Here is a 21,130-nt window from a genome sequence, read left to right as displayed (position 1 = left end):
GGTAATGGTGGTATTAAGAGAGATACAGGGAGACAAGTTAATAAGAAAGTTAGCGAAACAAGCTAAGATGACCTCTTAGAGATCATCATGACAAGCCAATTTGCCAGGATTGACCCATCCTGACCACCCATTTAGTAAGAAGTAAAGTCAATTTAGTGCATTGCATCTGGGAGTCACTCATGGGTCTACCCCTTATTCAACTACCAGGACTCTTTCCTCCCTTGACATGGGTTGCAACCCACTGCCAGCAGGTTGCCTCCAGTCTGTCACCTCTTACAACATGCAGCGAGGATTCATTGGGCCTATTCTACAAAGTCAGCAAAAGATGAGATATAAACCATGACGAGCTTGTTTATTGTAAAAAAGATGCATTCCATCATCAATGTCATGATCCCACATAGTTCGCCCCCCCCCACTCATTAAACTATTTTAGCGAACAAAGTTCAATGCTCAATCAATGTATTCAGCAGTTCTTTGTGCCATTGATATCGCTGTGCCATTGATATCGCTATGCCATTGATATCGCTGTGCCATTGATATCTCTGTGCCACTGATATCGCTGAACAATTCACTATCATGAATGAATGTACCTTAGTTGAAAGACCATGTTCCTCTGCATCGATCTCATTATTGGCATGACTGCGGAATAGATCTTGTGGAAACTGAAAATAAATGAAGCATTTTCAATCTATGAAAGTTAAAAGCCATTAAGCATTGAACATAGATGGCACTTAAAAAACTATTAAGCAATTAACACATCCGTATGGTTTAAGGGATCCAAAGTTGAGTACTCATTACAGTTTGTGACACAAGCGCCACCCAAAATTACTCATTGATTTCAAGGCTACAAAATCTAAAAATGCATGCTTAACCAACATTTAGAAATGGAGCAACTTTCCAGGAAAATTTTAGGTCACATTCAATTCCTATTATTGAATTGTCACATTCAATTCCTATTATTTCATCATTTATCATGAGCTTGTTACTTGCTTACTACAACACCAAAATAATGAACATTTCCTGTAAATTACTGCAGCAATTTAAAAGAAGAACTTAAATTGTTGTTACATTATTTTCATATATTATGTTCTGCTTCAATATGTAAGAATTTACAAAGATAAGAGTGGAGTAACACTGGGCTTACACACAACTCCATCTCTGGTGGATTTTTAAAAAAAACTGCTGCACAGTTGTAATAAATAAAATCTTTACTTTCATTTTGGCCATTTTAATGTCAATCTTATATCTTGGAATTATTAGCAGCATCTGAGATCATTATAATATATGGGATTATAAGAGTATCTGGAATCATAAGAGTATCTGGAATCATAAGAGTATCTGGAATCATTAGAGGATCTGGAATTATTACAGTATCTGGAATTATTAGAGTATCTGGGATCTTTAGTAGTACAGTATCTAGGATCATCTGAGTATCTTGGATCATTAGCACTATCTGGAACCATCAGAGTATCTGGGATCATCAGAGTATCTGGGATCATTCAAATATCTAAAATCATTACCAGTATCTGGAATCATTAGCAGTATTTGGGTTAATTAGTAGTATTTTGGGTCATTAGCAGCATCTGGGATCAAAAGAGCATCTGATATCATCAGAGTATCTGGGATCATAAGCAGTACCTGTGACCATTAGAAGTATTAATATTCAGTGTCTTGTGTACTCTTTATGCATGATTGGTTGAAGTGTCACTTCCGGTTGTAGTATCTGATTCTAAGATCAGTGGAACTCTCACTCCTGTTACTGGAATCAAATACACGTACCAAGGCAATGCCCGTATTATCACAACTGTGTTACTGTAGATACTCACTTGTAAGAAGAGTCCAACTGCAAACTGCACAAACCAAGATCTGCCATCGTATAAAGTAAGAGCAGATCTGGGTCTGTACAGTATCTTAGGATTAATCAACAGAACAAACAACATGGACTCTGATCTGCAGGCACATTAAGATCAGTAGATCAGGATCTTTGTTTTTTTGCAGTATGACTCGACTTCTGACCAAGTACATACAATAGTCTCTGTTTAATCATTTCTCACAGCCCCTAAATGTATTTTACTTGCATTCACAGTGGGCAATCAGTCAGTCTCACGTTCACTGTACTAAAGTATATGGTGTGATCAGTTTTGACATTCATGAGCTCTTTCAAAGTACAAGGTCAATGATCTTGATCAATGAGAAGTTTGATAAACTCAAAAGACTTGATAACTTAAAGAACACTTCTATATGTCAGGAAACATAGCACAAGCTCAAAAATGGTATAGTGGTATATTTCTGTGCACCTTTTAGAACATGTTGCCAATGTTTGAATTTAAATGTTGCCTTCCCAAATTTTATTGTATGAAATGGAGCAAGGGTGCTGCCTGGAGAAAACACTGTAACAGTATAAATTGTTATTTGCCATATTAATATAAATTACAAGAATTTTAGATAAACATTACCTGTCCAGAAATTTGTATCCCTATGCTGTCACAGAGATATAGTGTGATTACCTCAACCTATCCATCCATCCGTCTGTTTATCCATCAATATCTCTCCCTAAAACACTGAGTGGAATTTCACAAAACTTGGAATATGTTTCCCATGTGGTTGCCATCTGTGAGAAGGGTTCTTTTTTTTTAATTCCCTCCCCTAAGGACCCTGGGAGAGGGGCAAAGGTCAAATAATAATCTGACATTTATTAATATATTGTACATGCATTTGTAGGTACAGTGGAAATGTAATACATCTATAGATACAATTCTTGGTTTATGAGCTCTGGTTCACAGTCTGGAGGGGTGGGTGGTTCTGGGTCAGGGGAAGGGGATGGAGGAGAAGTAGTTTTACTTTTATGATACCCCTGATTGTCTCAACACACTGGATATAAGTTAATCTGAACTCTTGGAGTCTAAACAAACAACTTATTGGCAAATTCATAAGAAGCAAATGTCTCCTAACATGGAAAGTTAATAATTAAGAGATTCCATCATAGAGTAAACAAACAGTTAATCCGTTACTTGGATCCTGTATATTTAACCCATAGTGGGCACAATGAAGCACTTCTATCAATTATTAAATACAAATCAAGGTGTCAAATTAAATTTACACTAGTCTAAATTGTACTGAATCAATTTATTACCAATTATGATAAACTTTCAATGCAAGATGGCTGTTAATTTACTGTTCACAAAGGAATAGCTACCAATGAACCAGTCTTCAATGCAATGCCCCTCAAATAATCATAATGTCATATAAAGAACTAAATCAAATAATCACATTTCAATTAAAAAAATTTACACACTTTTAAAAAACAGCAGAATGCTGAGAAATACTTTCTGGATCCCATTTCTGATAATCAAAAGCAGAGAGCTCAGAATCAAAATCTTATTTAAAATCCCCATAATCTTTACAACTTGAAATAACAAGAGACCTGGCCAAAAATCTGACTGCCAATAAATCCAGACTCTGGGGTCAAAATTACAGACTTTTGTCTGGTTTGAATTTAATAAATGACGCTAGTGCTATAATTTAAATCCTGCAGAATTAAATACAACCAAGAAAATCAACATAAAATTGCATGGTTTGTTTAAGTAATGTAGAGTCATCCAATTTAAGTGCAAAGCAAACAGTATCCACTGGAACATGATATTAAAATTGTGTCAAAATGCAATAAACATATAAAACTGTAATTCAGTCTACAACATAAAGTACTATCCTAACTTTGGCAATAAATTAAATTTTCTTATCTTTTTTTTTCACTTCAGCCATATTGGTTGTCAGGGCTGTCAAAATCATAAAATAACCTCAAACTTCCATGTACCATTTGTACTTGCTAAGTCAGACTACAAACAAAGATCCTGATCTGCATAATGCACCTGCACATCATGGTCTATGATGATTGTTCTACTGATAACTCCTAACCAACTGCACAAACCCAGATCTGCCAACACATTATGCAGCGGCATTTCTGGGTCTTGCAGTTTGCAGTTGGACTTGTCTTATAAGTGAATATATATGGTAATGATCTTCGTTTTCTTCCCCGATTTCTGTTTCTTATAATGTTTATTAATTTTTGTATTGCCATGGTTAATGATTTTATGATCGTTAGTATAAGAAACTTTTCTATATAATTTTTATCAATTTGATTTTCTGGGGAAAAAATTAGTTGTTTGTTGATTTATACTATCCATTTGAATTTGCTTCTTTTTGACATCATACATTACCAATGTGATGAAGTTTGCATGTACAAATGAAGTGAAAATAGCGTACTTCCAAATCCTGCAAAATTACCAGAATAAGAAAAGCTGTGACCTACTTTTTTATGTGATTCATGACTGCATACAACACTTTCAAAGAAACAGCAAAACGAAAGAGCTTGACATTATTATGAAAATGTCACTGCAATTGATTTTTTCCCATGGTAGGTTGTTCTTTGCAAGACAAATACACCAATCGAGTTTCATGCCTATTCAATCAACAGTGTTACGGAAAGGGTGCCAAAGACAAAAACTCGACGATGATGCTCATGCAATCCACCTATATTCTCTGACACTTATGCAAACAATGCCATCAGAATGGAAATAAGTCTTGCCTGCAAACAATTCCATCGGAATGGAGAGAGATTCATAAGTCTTGCCTGCAAAAAGCAAACGCAAGACACTGAACAGCAAAAGCTGCAGTCACATTATGGTCTCTTTAAATACCTGTCCAGCATGACAAGCAATACTTCCAAATGATTTTCAAGCACTAAGACCAAAATATTTAAGTTCATTTCTATAGGGTTAACACACCTAAGACATCACCAGTGTGCACCAAACAAGACATCACCAGTGTGCACAAACTAAGACATCACCAGTATGCGCAAACAAAGACATCACCAGTGTGTGCAAACTAAGATATCACCAGTGTGCATTAAAGCTATATTTCTTGAAATATTCTTTTCTCCATGAGCCACTAAGCCAGCTGCAGGTAAAAACATATAAGAATAAAGAACTTTGTTTAAAAAATGTAGGATTTTTATTTAAAAAGAATCGGAAAATTCTGAATATTTTAAAAGTATATAAAGCAATAATAAGTTAACATCAATAATAATTTGAATGCAGATTGGCTTACCAAAAGTCCATATTAATCTTCAAAGTTAAGAATGACCATTACCCTCAATATCTGCATGGTATGTTTAAGTCAGAAAAACAATACCAAGATCCCAAACTGAGATCAGATACAAACGACCATTTCCAAAAGCAAATATTTTGTAAAAGTCTTTTTTGTATTATTATTTTTATTATTATTGTAAATGCTCTGAAACCAAATACAAACAGAAAGTCATTTGAAAATTTTTACAGAACTATACTGCAAAAAAAAAAATAAACAGCAACTATTAATTTTTGTGCATACTAGTGAAATATATGGCCTCTTCCTCCCCTCACTGCCATAGAACCCAGGAAAACCCCCAGAAGAACCACTGACCTATGAGAAGCTACTGGCAAGCTTTCTCACATACCCACACTTGCCAAACCTGAGACTCGAACCCATGCAGACAGATATGAGATGGCAGTGATCCATAACTGTGAGCACTTTGGACCACTCTGCCACTCCTGACCCCTCATATGCTCGCAACGAATTCTTGTGATTGTTGATAACAAGTAATAAAGAGAAAAATGACCATCTTAAAGGCATCACCATACCACAAAAAATAAACATTACTGGAATACTAGTATACATAAGAATTAACTAAATGTATGGAGATAAACAAGATTGACATTTGAACTGAAAAATGGAGTTCAAAGAGTATGATTTATTAAAAATAAGCTGGCCATTTAAATATTCGTCATGATGAATAAAAAATGTTAGAAAATCTTAAGTTTATAGGAACTTGACAGCCTGCAACATTTGAATAAAACATGTCTAGACTGGAGCTGCATCAAAACATAAATTATACCACATACGAAATAAGAAGCAAACTTTTATACATTATATGCTTATGTGTTTGCAAAGCTTTGAACTTGGTTAGAATTTATTACTAAAGCTTTTGTGTTGTGTGTTGGAAATAAATTTACTTTTGCTCATGCCTGGCACATATATCAAACAAATTACTTGTATCTAACAATAACTACAATAAATCTCTCCCTTTTGATGTGAAAAATAAATAGATTTACCACGATTAAAATTACTCAGTTTGTTTATCTTCAAGCTAAATATTTATATTGCCAAGTAAGTGTACAGTAATGTGTTCTCAGATATACCAAACTGCACTTAACAAGATTGTCAGAATACTTGGTATATGATACCAGACAAGACATAAAATTTACGCACTGCATGCAACACTTTCAAGATTAAAAAGAGCAAACAGGGTAGAGTGCCTTGCCAAAAGACACACCATAACTGACAATCTGAGCTAATCTTTGTGGGAATCAAACATGCACCATTCTGGTTGCAAGTTCGGTGACTTACCAAGTGAGCCATTACAGCTGTAATATGAGGGCATTTTTTGTAAGCAAGTATGCAAAACAATGAAATTATTCAACAAGTCTCAAAATTTCCTTGCAAAACAATGAAATTATTCAACAAGTCTCAAAATTTCCTTGCAAAACAATGAAATTATTCAACAAGTCTCAAAATTTCCTTGCAAAATACAGAAATATAAGCATCTATTTATTACTGAGAACGCCAAGAATTCAGTGCTAGTACAACACATGTCCCAATGCCTACCATATATGACCAATTAAAAGTCAAGCTTGTCATGCATAATTTACTGGCATATCTGGAACTATGCAGCTTGCTCAGAGTAATCAACATACAGTTTGATCTGCCAGTGATTACATACCTGTCAACTTGTACAGGTATCTTGTAATTTGTATGTTTGTTTGTTTTTTGGGGGGTTTTTGCAGTGTAAAGGCATAAAAACATTTTAAATTGTTTTTTTTTTATAAATTCACCACGATTTTTATGGAGATCAGGATTAAATAAGGGGTCATCAGGATTAAATAAGGGGTCTCCATGAGATACAACGAGAACACAAAATGAATCACCTGAAGCAACCAATCCAATTACCTGAAATATTGATGTGTCTTTTGACTGCCAATTCAAGAGTTTTATTTCTTTATTCAAGCATATTCCTGTGCAGTAAGTATCAAGGTGAGGATCATTTCTTTTCTTTTGATACACTGCTTATAACCAGCAAATATAGATGATATCAATAAACCAGTCCATGTGCAGAATCTCTCATTAGAAACTGCCTACAATTTTGAAAGCAAAAGATCCGTTTGACACTACGTCAACACGTTGGACACCAACCTGTGTAATATGACAATGCTGGTTGTCTTTCTCCATGATGAAAAAGATCCACACAGACTGTAGGAAATCCCTAATTGGTGATGCACTCACAGCAGGTTTGCAATACAAAATAAACATGGATTCATTCTGCACAGGTTTTAAAATGCCAAATTCACTACTGCAAACTGCAAAAGGTGCTAGTGCAGCATACAATTTAGCACACTCCAGCAAAGCATACAATTTAGCACACTCCAGTAAAGAGAAAAAGTGACTTGATTTGTAAAAAGTTATGTACATATGTGGTGTGGTCAGGTTAAACAGTTCTATTTATATGTGATCTAGTTAAAAACATAAGGTCTTTGGAATAAGTTTGTGTTTTTTTGCCTTCATAAGGTTATTTTTGGTCTGGAGTATTGGTTGTTGTCTCAGGAGATTGACAGGTATGGCATTATGGAACAGCAGATAAGTTTGCAGTTGGACTCAACTTCTGATGATGTATATACTGTACCTGTATTGATCCCACCCCCAAAAATAAGCGCCTCAACTAAGTCCTTGAGATTACCGAAGGACTCTGGTCCATGTTATCTGCAAGTATGCATTTGTCTTTTCATGCATGTATATTTATATTGGTATAGAGTGGTGATCTTGGTTCCATTAGCATGGCTCAAATTTAACGCTCACAAACTTGCAAAATGCAAGTTAATCTTCAGGCTCTTCCATCTTTTTGCAACTGCTTAAATTTCAAAATAATATAAAGCAAATCATTAGTAAAGCTCCTTAAGGTTCAAAAACAAAAAAAAATCATCAAAATCACAAGTATAACTCCAAAACATAAAATCAAGCATGTTTAGGCACTGATTCCTTTACCATGAGGTATTCTATTTAGCATGTAGCCTAGTATTACTGTAGCCATGCCATGTACCTACTAATAATACACAGTGGACTGGAGCAAAACAATTGCTGAATTTATAATTTTGCATCCGCTTGGCACTATAAGGCATGCTGCAATATGCACCACCAGTGTCCTCCCAAAACAAAGTCTTAAAACCTTTAATGACCATTATGCTATTGATTAATAGCAACATTTTACCAGAGGTTTTATCTTTTTCTACAAAATAAATATAATTTGCAACAAAACCTGATATTCATGTTTTAAAACTGCCTCGCCCACCCAACCCAATTTTGTTGTTGTTGTTGTTGTTATGGGGTTTAATGCCATTTTTCAGCACAAGATAGGCTGTGCATGGTGGCCGGTATTAATGGTGGAGGAAGAACCAGGGAAAACCCCGGAAAGAACCACTGACCCACGAGAAGCTACCGGCAAGCTTTCTCACATACCCACACTGGCCAAGCCCAAGACTCGAACCCGCACAGACAGAGGTGAGATGGCAGTGATCCATGATGGAGAGTGCTTTAGACCACTCGGCCACTCAGGGCCCCTCCCAATTTTGTCACCCAAGGTAAGTGTCTTGTCTGCCTAATGGGAAATCCACTACTTGGCACAGCAAATGTATTTTCCATTAGAAGCAGGATATATCTCATTTGCAACAAATCGTTTCATTCAAAAATATGCAATTATTTCTCTAATAGTATCTTTATTTTGGACTTTTTAAGCTAAACCCATTACTTTTCTCCTCTGATGACATGTTCTTCTAGTATATATGAGTATATTTGATGGATGCTCATCGGTCATTTGTCAGCCCGACTATTGTCTAAAAAATTAAATAGTTGTCCTTATAACATTCATGTTTAATCCTCGTGAGGCTTATTGTTCATAAATCTTTCATGTTCCCAAAGCACAAACTTCTCAACATACCGTATCTGCTTGCTTATAAGTTGAGTTAAACTGCAAACAACAAAGATCCTGATCTGCCATAGCATGATGTGCCTGCAGATTAGGGTCTATCTTCTATGTTCTCTTGATTACTCGTAATAAATTGTACAGACCCAGATCTGCCAGCACATTACAGAACAGCAGATCTGGGTCTGTGCAATCTGCAGTTGGACTCTACTGATAAACAAGTATAAATGGTATGCATAGATCATATTTTGGTTATAAACAAGAAAAACAAAGCCATACATCTAGTTTTAAATCTTTTTAAAAAGTCTGTAGTTCCTAAATCTTATACTAAACTCCTTAATTGCAGTAAGAGTAACAACAGTAACTTGTCAAAGAAAGCTAGTGGATTTCTTCACTGGCAAAAACAATGCCATGTAGTGAAAAAAGAAAAGGAAAATTTGAGCTCTGTATTAAGTTATAACTTATGAAAAACATCCTCCTCACCTTGGTCATGCCCAGGAGCAATATGGACTGCAATTTTTTTTTTTAATTTTCCACTATTTAAATAACTAAATATATATTTATAATGAAAAGAGACCTACATGTATAGCTAGCAACTTCCTCGCCTTATATTAAGTGTCAAGGAATTAATTTTTAGCAATCTTGCTTGAACTTTGCAACTAGTCAGAAAGTTTATTTTGGGTTGTTTGCTTTTTAAATTTCAGTAAATGTATACTAAATGAATGAGTTAACTAAAAATGATCTAAATTGGATTACATCACAAATAACATGACTTCGCAGTATTGACTCTTTGTAAAATTGTTCTAACATTCACTTCATAGATTACATGACTTTACAGTATTGACTCTGTTAGTATATAACTGTTCTAACATTTACTTCATAGATTACATGACTTTACAGTATTGACTTTGTTAGTATATAACTGTTCTAACATTCACTTCATAGATTACATGACTTTACAGTATTGACTCTGTTAGTATATAACTGTTCTAACATTCACTTCATAGATTACATGACTTTACAGTATTGACTTTGTTAGTATATAACTGTTCTAACATTCACTTCATAGATTACATGACTTTACAGTATTGACTTTGTTAGTATATAACTGTTCTAACATTTACTTCATAGATTACATGACTTTACAGTATTGACTTTGTTAGTATATAACTGTTCTAACATTTGATGTAATAAATCCTAAGAATAAATGAAAGACTAATTTATCTGCAGATAACATCATGAAGATCAAGATAAATCTTTAGATAATGCCATCAAGATTACGATTAATCTATAGATAATGCCATCAAGTTTAAGATTAATCTGTAGATAGCATTATCGAGATTACAATTTATCTTTAGATAGGTCCATGAAGATTTTGTATTGCTCAAAATACTCATTGCAGAAAGTGCACATCACAGCCACACCTGAATCATATTTCAGCCATTTTGATTAATTTTCCCAGCATTCCTGGTACTTTATTTAGTCTCATCTCTTGATCATATTTACAACCGCACTCATCTGATTTCTCTATCTTTGCTAAACAGCCAAGTTCTTTGACGGGGAAAAACTTTGTTCCATGTTTCTTGTGTTCCTGCCAAAACTGCATTGCAAATCAAATGTGTCTTATCCTTTTCATGCTAACCTACTGCTACTGCGATTAAAATGTTACTCATATTAACAAATCCTGCTGATGGGCTTTTCAGATTTTGTTTGGTTCTATTAATTCTTTTGATCATTCTTAATCAGTAATGGCCGATGAGGAAAAAGAGACAAAATATTGTAATATTCCAAATATGGTAAAGCATTCTATGTGAACTTCTGCAATATTATGTGTGCAATATGGCTGTATTCCATATGGACTATTGCTGTATTCCATATGGACTATTGGTGTATTCCATATGGACTACTGCTGTATTCCATGTGAACTTCTGCAATATTCTGTGTGCAATATGGCTGTATTCCATATGGACTATTGCTGTATTCCATATGGACTAGTGCTGTATTCTATATGGACTAGTGAAATATTCTGAGTGCAATATGGCTGTATTCCATATGGACTATTACTGTATTCCATATGGACTACTGCTGTATTCTGTGTGCAATATGGCTGTATTCCATATGGACTATTGCTGTATTCTATATGGACTATTGCAATATTCTGTGTGCAATATGGCTGTATTCTATATGGACTATTGCTGTATTCCATATGGCTATTGCTGTATTCCATATGGACTATTGCAATATTCTGTGTGCAATATGGCTGTATTCCATATGGGCTATTGCTGTATTCCATATGGACTATTGCTGTATTCTATATGGACTATTGCAATATTCTGTGTGCAATATGGCTGTATTCTATATGGACTATTGCTGTATTCCATATGGACTATTGCTGTATTCCATATGGACTATTGCTGTAACACATTCAAAAGTATGAATGGAGTTTCAATATATACCATAGTGAAATTTGATATGGACAATGTACAGTACTCATGGACTAATCCATGTGCTTTTCCATAAGGAGTACATAAGGATGTCACAGAATTAGGCAAAGAAATAACTTGGTTTTGTCTTAAAAACAATTAGTCTATTTCTCGTTGTACATGCATACAACATTATATAGGGTGAATGTGTTTTTCCAGGTAAGCGACTGTATTAACATGTACCTAGCCACAGATTACTTGTGTCAGGTATCATGACTAACATGATATGCACGGGTATTCTACCCTGACTTGTACTCACTCTCCTATGGATTTAAGTAAGATGAATCACGAAAAACCAGACTGGTTGTTTTTGGATCATGTCAAGGAGTATACACTCTCCTTTATTCTCCAGCCATAGGGCTGTTTGTGTCTGTGTCTGTGTCTGTGTTGGCAGCTGTGTCTGTGTTGGAAGCTGTCTGTGTCTGTGTTGGAAGCTGTCTGTGTCTGTGTTGGCAGCTGTGTCTGTGTTGGAAGCTGTTTCTGACTGTGTTTGAAGATGATTCTGACTGTTATGGTAGCTGACTGTGCTTGTAGCCGTGAATGTATATGAAATGTTATTGTGAATATAACTAGAGCGGTCCGAAGCTGTACGAAGCCGTCTAAAGTTTCTTGGAGTCATCTGGAGCTTCCAGAACAATGCTGTATGTTGTGATAGCATTACTGTGAATCTTAGTCGTGATAAGATTATTGTGAATCTTAGTCATGATAAGATTATTGTGAATCTTAAGTTGTGTCAAAGATTATTTTGAACCTTAAGTTGTGTCAAAGATTATTTTGAATCTTAAGTTGTTTCAAAGATTATTTTGAATCTTTAGATGCATCAAAGATTATTTTGAATCTTAAAAGTTGTATCAAGATTATTTTGAACCTTAGTGGTGTCAAGAGTATTTTGAATCTTGTGTAAGATTATTTTTGAATCTTTATAATTTTGTTCGAGATTTTGTGAATATCTTGTTGAACAAAATACTGTTTAAGGGGTATGTGCAGTCCATGAGGGTTCTTGGATCTGCACTTCATTTTATTTAATATTTGTTTTGTTTATTTTCAATTGTATTTTTACATCATATATTTATCATTATTAATTCATTCATAAATTTCCATCTTTCCCACATTGTGTTTGACTTGTTCATTTAGTCCAAAAACCCACTCGGTTGCATTTCTGCGACAAAGGAATCCATAATGCTTCCATATGTGGACTGACTGAAATCCATAACAGCGGTTCAGCTATAGAATAAAAATATCTATAATGAAATATCTGTAAAAGTATGTATGGATTCCATATCCAGTCCATATGGACAATTTAATACAGAAATTACCAATTATCAGTTTTTAAATTTCAATCCAATCCCAACAATAAATCAGACTTTCAATCAAATAATTTGCCAGCATGTCAAGATCTAAGCAGTACGTTTTATTTACAACTGTAATCTGCAGAAGCATTTCATGATGACATTTCTGGTCTGCATTGTTCACAGCTGAATGCAGTGATAGGTTGCTGTTCATAAAACTTCATACTTCCCTTCATCAAAGGTCATTATCTGTAGATAATATGATCTAGATAGTCCAGAGTTGGATGCACATTATACAAGCCACTATGGTGATTTCAGCCTTCTGTGTAAATATTATACAATTACTTAACTTTTTGAGGTGAAAATAAAGTATGATGAACCGGTAAACCTCATACTAAATCCTAAAAATGATAGGTATACTTGTTCATAAATGTAATATTCATTAAAAAAAGAGGTCTATAACGTTTAATTCTATTATTTAGTGCAATTTTTATTTTCATTTAACTTGTTTCAGTATATAGTAAAACCTGTCTTGAGAGACCACTGCTATGAGAGACCACCTGTCTTGAGACCACTGTGTTTTGGCAGAAGGGTGGTCTTTCAAGACAGGTTCCACTGTAGTAAAATGGCATTTCAACTGTACAAGGAGATTCAAAATATGATGTCACAGCAGTGCAAGATCATGTACTATTGCAAATCACATGATGTGTCAGCCAATTGGAATCATAAATCACATGATATTTTGTAAGCCCTTGGAAATCATGTAATATCACTGTTTTTTATACTTAGCAGAAGAGCTGTTTAAATTAGCTGAATGTCTGAACAGGTAAAATCATACATATACATACATACAGTACCACCTATTTGAAAATAGTATACATATCAGCCCACCCCATGAGAATCTCATCACTTGCCACCTTGTTTAAGTCACCAAGGCACCTTGAAAAACATTTACATGCAGTGACAGACATAACATACTTAATGTTGAGCTCTCTAATATGATGTATTAGTGTTTAATGGCAAATCAGCACAATAATGACTACATGATGCCAATGCCAAATAAAACTCAAGTTCTATAAATGTAACGATGATTTTTAAAAAATCAAAACATCAGTAAAGTCTTTGCACTGTTATATGTGACAGATTTTCTTTTCTTATGATGTGGTTGCAAATGCAGCCTGAAACCAGCATTTTGTTTTTTCTGAAGTGGTTGGGAATGGGGCCTGAACCTGGTATTTTATGACAAAATGCCTCTATTTAGAATAAAATTGTCAAGAATAAATTTGTAAATTTGGTACATTCATTAAACAGCCTGCATATTTCTTTATATTTCATTTTTAATTGTGTAGAAATGCTTTCTAAACAAATAAGCTATCATGATTTGCATTTTAATGAAATTTATTAAATAAGTCATTTGTTGTCAGCAAATTAATTGAATTTCAACTTACTATGAAACCAGTCTTACTATGAAACCAATCTTACTACAAAACCAGTCTTCAGTCTTACTACAAAACCAGTCTTACTATGAAACCAGTCGTACTGCAAACCTTTATGTACAAGACATATCATTTATGAATCCCTTTTCACAATTTCACTTTTATTTAATTAAAATCTGCATCAAGGGCACTGTCTACAAAGGACAAAATACAAAAGTATTCCCTCATTATAACACTGTCCATGGTACTAGAGTATACTGCCTTATAGTGAGACCACCTTATAATAAAGTACATTATACAGTATTCCCTTGTCATAATGCTGTCCAATGAAGCCAGAGTATACACCATTGTGAGACTGCCTTATAATGAGTACATTATACAGTACTTCCTCATTATAATGCTGCCTATGGGAGCCATAGAGTGCACTGATTCATTGTCAGACTGCCTTATAATGAAGAACATTATACAGTACTACCTCATTCTAATGCTGCCCATGGCAGCAATAGAGTGTACTCATTTATAGTGAGACTGCCTTATAATGAAGTACATCATACAGTACTCCCTCACTATTATGCTCCCCATGGGAGCCATATAGTATACTGCCTTGTAGTGAGACTGCCTTATAATAAAGTATGTTATACAAGCAATTTTACTACCTTAATGACCATACTCACAGTATGACAGGACAGGCCTTGTGTTATAATGCACAGCCTTATAGTGAGGGAGTGCTGTATTGTCACATATTAGTTTACTGGGGTGTAAAGAATGTTATGAAGGCCCAGGCTGTATGGGGTTCAAGATCATAGTAACATCACAGTAAGCAAACATGTAATGAATTTATTGCTTCACAACCCACGATAATTCTTTTGAACAAATTTGCATCAGCTGTGTGTGTTGTAAATTTCATGGCTGAAACTGTTGGTTATACAGGTAATTGTTTAGAAACAGCATGCTAGTTAATAGCTGTTACCTCCTTTGTGCCCAACAAAAGTCTTGCTGAATGACGGACCAGTTAGTATTATTTAATTAAAACTCTAGTCTTTCTTTGAATGACAATTTCCAATGATAATACACCACACAGTAAATCTTTTCTATGAATTTATTAGAATCACTTCACTTATTAGGATCAGAAATTCAATATTCACTTTTTAAGCAGAGGTTTACCAGCATATGTTTAGCCCAAATGTATATTGCCAGTCATCAGGCAACTAATTTACACCCAACTTGTAAGTCAAATGATCTAGTAATGACCTCATTAGAGTTCTTACTCCTACTGAAATAATTTGTAGCAGGAACACAGTATTTTACATGCTGATAACTCACCAATCATATTCCTAGAATTCTGTTTATGCGGTAATAATATCCCTGCATGACAGGTTTCACTGTAAATGATAAATTGTATATCTAACTAGATATGAAGTAATGATATCCTTTCCTGACATGTTTCAATGTGTTTGATAAATTGTATACTTAACTAGATATGAACTAATGATATCCTTTCCTGACGTGTTTGAATGTAATTGATAAATTGTATATTTAACTATATATGAACTAATGATATCCTTTCCTGACATGTTTCAATGTGTTTGATAAATTGTATATCTAACTAGATATGAAGTAATGACATCCTTTCCTGACATGTTTCAATGTATTTGATAAATTGTATATCTAACTAGATATGAAGTAATGATATCCTTTCCTGACATGTTTCAATGTGTTTGATAAATTGTATATTTAACTAGATATGAACTAATGATATCCTTTCCTGACATGTTTGAATGTAATTGATAAATTGTATATTTAACTAGATATGAACTAATGATATCCTTTCCAGACATGTTTCAATGTGTTTGATAAATTGTATATCTAACTAGATATGAAGTAATGATATCCTTTCTTGACATGTTTCAATGTGTTTGATAAATTGTATATTTAACTAGATATGAGGTAATGATATCCATTCCTGACATGTTTGAATGGATTTGATAAATTGTATATTTAACTAAATATGAGGTAATGATATCCTTTCCTGACATTTTTCAATGTATTTTATAAATTTTATATCTAACTAGAATAAAGGTTAGATAAGAAGTAATGATATCCTTTCCAGATAGGTTTCAGCATATTTGATAAATTGTATATTTAACTAGATATGAGGTAATGATATCCATTCCTGACATGTTTGAATGGATTTGATAAATTGTATATTTAACTAAATATGAGGTAATGATATCCTTTCCTGACATTTTTCAATGTATTTTATAAATTTTATATCTAACTAGAATAAAGGTTAGATAAGAAGTAATGATATCCTTTCCAGATAGGTTTCAGCATATTTGATAAATTGTATATTTAACTAGATATGAACTAATGATATCCTTTCCTGACATGTTTCAATGTGTTTGATAAATTGTATATTTAACTAGATATGAGGTAATGATATCCATTCCTGACATGTTTGAATGGATTTGATAAATTGTATATTTAACTAGATATGAGGTAATGATATCCATTCCTGACATGTTTGAATGGATTTGATAAATTGTATATTTAACTAGATATGAGGTAATGATATCCATTCCAGACACGTTTCAATGTATTTTATAAATTTTATATCTAACTAGATATGAGGTAATGATATCCATTCCAGACACGTTTCAATGTATTTTATAAATTTTATATCTAACTAGATATGAGGTAATGATATCCATTCCAGACACATTTCAATGTATTTTATAAATTTTATATCTAACTAGATATGAGGTAATGATATCCATTCCAGACACGTTTCAATGTATTTTATAAATTTTATATTTAACTAGATATGAGGTAATGATATCCATTCCAGACACGTTTCAATGCATTTTATAAATTTTATATTTAACTAGATATGAGGTAATGATATCCATTCCAGACACGTTTCAATGCATTTTATAAATTTTATATTTAACTAGATATGAGGTAATGATATCCATTCCAGACATGTTTCAATGCATTTTATAAATTTTATATCTAACTAGATATGAGGTAATGATATCCATTCCAGACATGTTTCAATGTATTTTATAAATTTTATATTTAACTAGATATGAGGTAATGATATCCATTCCAGACATGTTTTAATGTATTTTATAAATTTTATATCTAACTAGATATATGGTTAGATATGAAGTAATGATATCCTTTCCAGACAGGTTTAAGTGAATTTGATAAATTGTATATCTAACATGATATGATGTTAGATAAAAGGTAATGATATCATTTCCAGACATGTTTCAATGTATCTGATAAATTGTATATGCAACTAAATTTGTGCTTTTTAAAACACATACACTAACACTGCAGACTAAAGAGTCAAAAGCCAGCATTATTAAAAAAATTAATTTAAAAAAAAAAAAGAAAAATGGCTATAATGACATGAAAATCTCATCAGGTCACCTAAATATGTGTACGAATATACATACCAAATTTCATTTGTCAACCTTGAGTAGTTTATGAATAATTGGTTTTCCTCAGAAAAAGTCCATAAAATGACAAATTTTATTAAAAGATGAAAAATTGCTGTAATGGTCTAAAACTCTATTCAAGCCATCTACATTTGCATACAAACATCCATCAATTAATTTCAACTATCTTTTTGCACAATCATACAATCTTCTCTGGATCGACTGATCAATAAATGGATGGACATGCAGAGGGACCAAATCAAGATGCCCCTATGATGTTAGCTGTGGGGACATGATTAAAACTTGGGTGACTTGTGGGTAATGGGCCTGTACAATTAATAGTAGTCTGGAGAAATGGATTATTGTGAAATTTATGCATACTGAATAAACAAATTGATAATAATGATCAAAAGTTGCTTATCAATTTAAAGAAATATTTGATTTTCATTTTTTCACAAGGGCATATACTAGTTTCTAAAATTCGCATATTTAAGTCAACAGTGTTAATAACATTACAGTAATGAGCACTACTTTAAACTGATCTGTAAAATTTAACCTGATTAAATCATCCCTGATACAAGATCTCTTCATCTTTATTACTTTATATCACTGTCACCTGGCAGAAAATCTGATTATGAATAAATACCGACTCTGGGGGTTAATATTTACAAAACTACATACTTCTGTTTGATTTCAATTACTAAGTAAATGATAGCTAGAATCATAGACTAACTCCTGCAGGATTAAAATCAACCAAGACAATCACCATAAATGAGCAAAGTATGTACAAGTACTGTCGAGTCATCCATTTCAAGTGCAAACCAAACAGTAACAACTGGAACATGGTATAAAAATTATTTACTTATTTCTAAATTTAAAAATAACAAGTCAGATGTAATTTAGTCTACAACACAGAGCGCTATTCCTGGCTTTTACAAGGGATCAAGTTCTTAACCTTTTTACTATTTAGCCACACAGGTCTCTGGGTTCTACATTACTATAAATCTGGTTGTAAAATTTGTTGTTGTTGTTCTAGGGTTTAACGCCATTTTTCAGCACAAGATAGGCTATACATGGCGGCCAATATAAATGGTGGAGGAGGAACCCTGGAAAACCCAGAGAAAAACCACCAACCCATGAGAAGCTACTGGCAGGCTTTCCCATGTACCCACGCTAGCTGAGCCTTGGACTCGAACCCACACAGACAGAGGTGAGATGGCAGTGATCCAGAACAGTGAGCGCTTTAGACCACTCGGCCACTTGGGGCCCCAATTGTAAAATTTGTAAAATGCCACCTGGGGAAAACCATACTCTTTGATAACTTTACAGGACACTTATCCTAGATTGCATTTTGCATGGCATCTGCTCTCAGCATGCTGGAGACAAAAATCTCAGGTTTCTTTACATTCATTGATGCAACATGATGTAGATGATGTCATAAGGAAGCATGAGGTCATGTGATAATAAAAAAAAATGATGTCACAATGTATTTGTCTTTAGGCATCTGAGCTACCACAGTTAGTCTGGTTCCATTATCCATTTTCCCTCATCACAGGATTCAATTCATGGATTGAGAAAACAACAGAGAAAAAAACCAGTCAAGATTCTCATGTACTTATTCAGAGAGAAAGTGAACAAAAGCTTAGATTACAATGGGATTAAAATATATTTATATAGTGATATGTTCTGAAAAGAGTATGAGCTTTAAGGTGAATTAATGTACGTACTCGCTTATCAAATGAGTCCAACTGCAAACTGCATAGACCCAGATCTGCCACATAATGCACATGCAGATATGAAACTGTGCAGTTTGCTAGGAGTAATCAGCAAGACAAACAACACAGACCCTAATCTGCAGCTGCATTATGCTTCAGCAGATCAGGAGTTTTTTAATTTGCAGTTTGATCACATATGGCAAAGTCCAAAATAAAGAGTTTCATGACACTGTACCTAAATATGGATGTTTTCTTCATACTCTTGAGAAAGTTCTGGGTTAGTGTCAGGATATTCCACTTCCCCCATCATAATTTTTCAACTGTTCCTAATGCTTCCCGACAATGGATTTGTCCATCCCACAGACTAGGGTTTGTTGTTCTACTTCCTGTGGTAGATCATGGAACTCAAGTTCTAAATATGGCATAGGAAGATGGCAAAGCACACTTACACATGTTTATTCAGACACATGAGGTTTTTATTTGTCGATATCCTTAATGATCAATACAAAGCAGTGATGAAGATAAACCATGTGGTTGATCTACCAATTCTTTGAAATGTGCAAAATAAGTAGATCACTGGGACCTACTTTGATACATATATATACATATATATATATATATATATATATATATATATATATATATATATATATATATATATATATATATATATATATATAAAGCTTCATTACTTTAAAAGCAGCCATATCCAAGAAACCTAACCGAAACAAAAAATGTACATATTATCACTTAACCATAAAAGCTAAGTCATGGTGGCCTACTTTTGGTAGTGTGGTGTAGCATACATCAACAATTTATCCACATAGAAAGTTTCATCACTGTGCAAAGCAACAATGTTCCAGAAAGCAACCTAAACATAAAAGATATACATGACCACTGGAGCATGAAATATAGGTAACAATGACCTACATCATGATATTCTGCTGTTAGGATGTATTCATGTGTAAGTTTCATGATAATACCAGGAGTAGTGTCCCAGAAACTGACATAATCCTGACACCAATTTTTTATTTTATTTCTCTGCATTCTTCACCTCAAGGAGCAATAATTTTTCCTTTTTTTTTTTTTTTACAGCAATAAAGAAACTATAGAGACCCAGGCCACATTGGGGTTGAGCTGACCCTTATGTCTCTCGGAGAGTCTACCCAAAAGATGACCATGTCTTTTGAATGTGCATGTTTTTGTGTTGCCATGGTGAATCATTTTTAAAATGGAGGTTTCTGTATCTTTGATCATCTTTGAGAATGGGAAATAATTGAGGTGGCAGGTATGTTGGGTCTCACAAGTTACTCTGTCCACTAACCCTGCTGACCATTTGTTAAGACCTTCACCTCTCTGTTAAAGCTACATGTTTCTGCCACAAGTACATGTAATACCATATGATCTCCCGCACTTCCATGCAAGGGAGCTAACAATTACAAATTCCAATGGCGATCAGCACTCACGGCTTATATGACAGAAATTTAACGTGGATGTTGTGATCATTTCAGTCTTTCTCTCATCAGGTCCAAACACTTCAGTAATAAAAAGCAGCACGCATACCAACTTTGATTTGTCCACTTTAAAATATTTTTACAAAATTGTGCTTGCAAGGTACTGACTATACAATGGATCCTGAGAAAGTGTGCTAAATATAAATTTTAATGTAATTGAAGGAGCATGAAATGTAGATC

The 21,130-nt window shown here is 33.8% G+C and overlaps 1 protein-coding gene across 3 annotated transcripts in view; it reads right to left on the bottom strand.

Annotated features, from left to right (window-relative positions):
• Positions 1 to 21,130, bottom strand: part of LOC149792525 (uncharacterized) — a 111,120-nt gene that overhangs the window by 78,656 nt on the left and 11,334 nt on the right. For all 3 annotated transcript variants that reach the window (XM_089971152.1, XM_089971154.1, XM_089971155.1), the window contains exon 3: positions 591 to 662. In XM_089971152.1, coding sequence (XP_089827278.1) covers positions 591 to 662 — 72 coding nt within the window. The remainder of the gene's footprint in view (positions 1 to 590; positions 663 to 21,130) is intronic.

This window comes from Sinohyriopsis cumingii, chromosome 9 (assembly GCF_028554795.1).
Source record: "Sinohyriopsis cumingii isolate HCF-2022 chromosome 9, ASM2855479v2, whole genome shotgun sequence".
Taxonomy (NCBI): domain Eukaryota; kingdom Metazoa; phylum Mollusca; class Bivalvia; order Unionida; family Unionidae; genus Sinohyriopsis; species Sinohyriopsis cumingii.
Note: the sequence above shows the minus strand (reverse complement) of the source record. Positions and strands in the feature narration are given on the sequence as shown.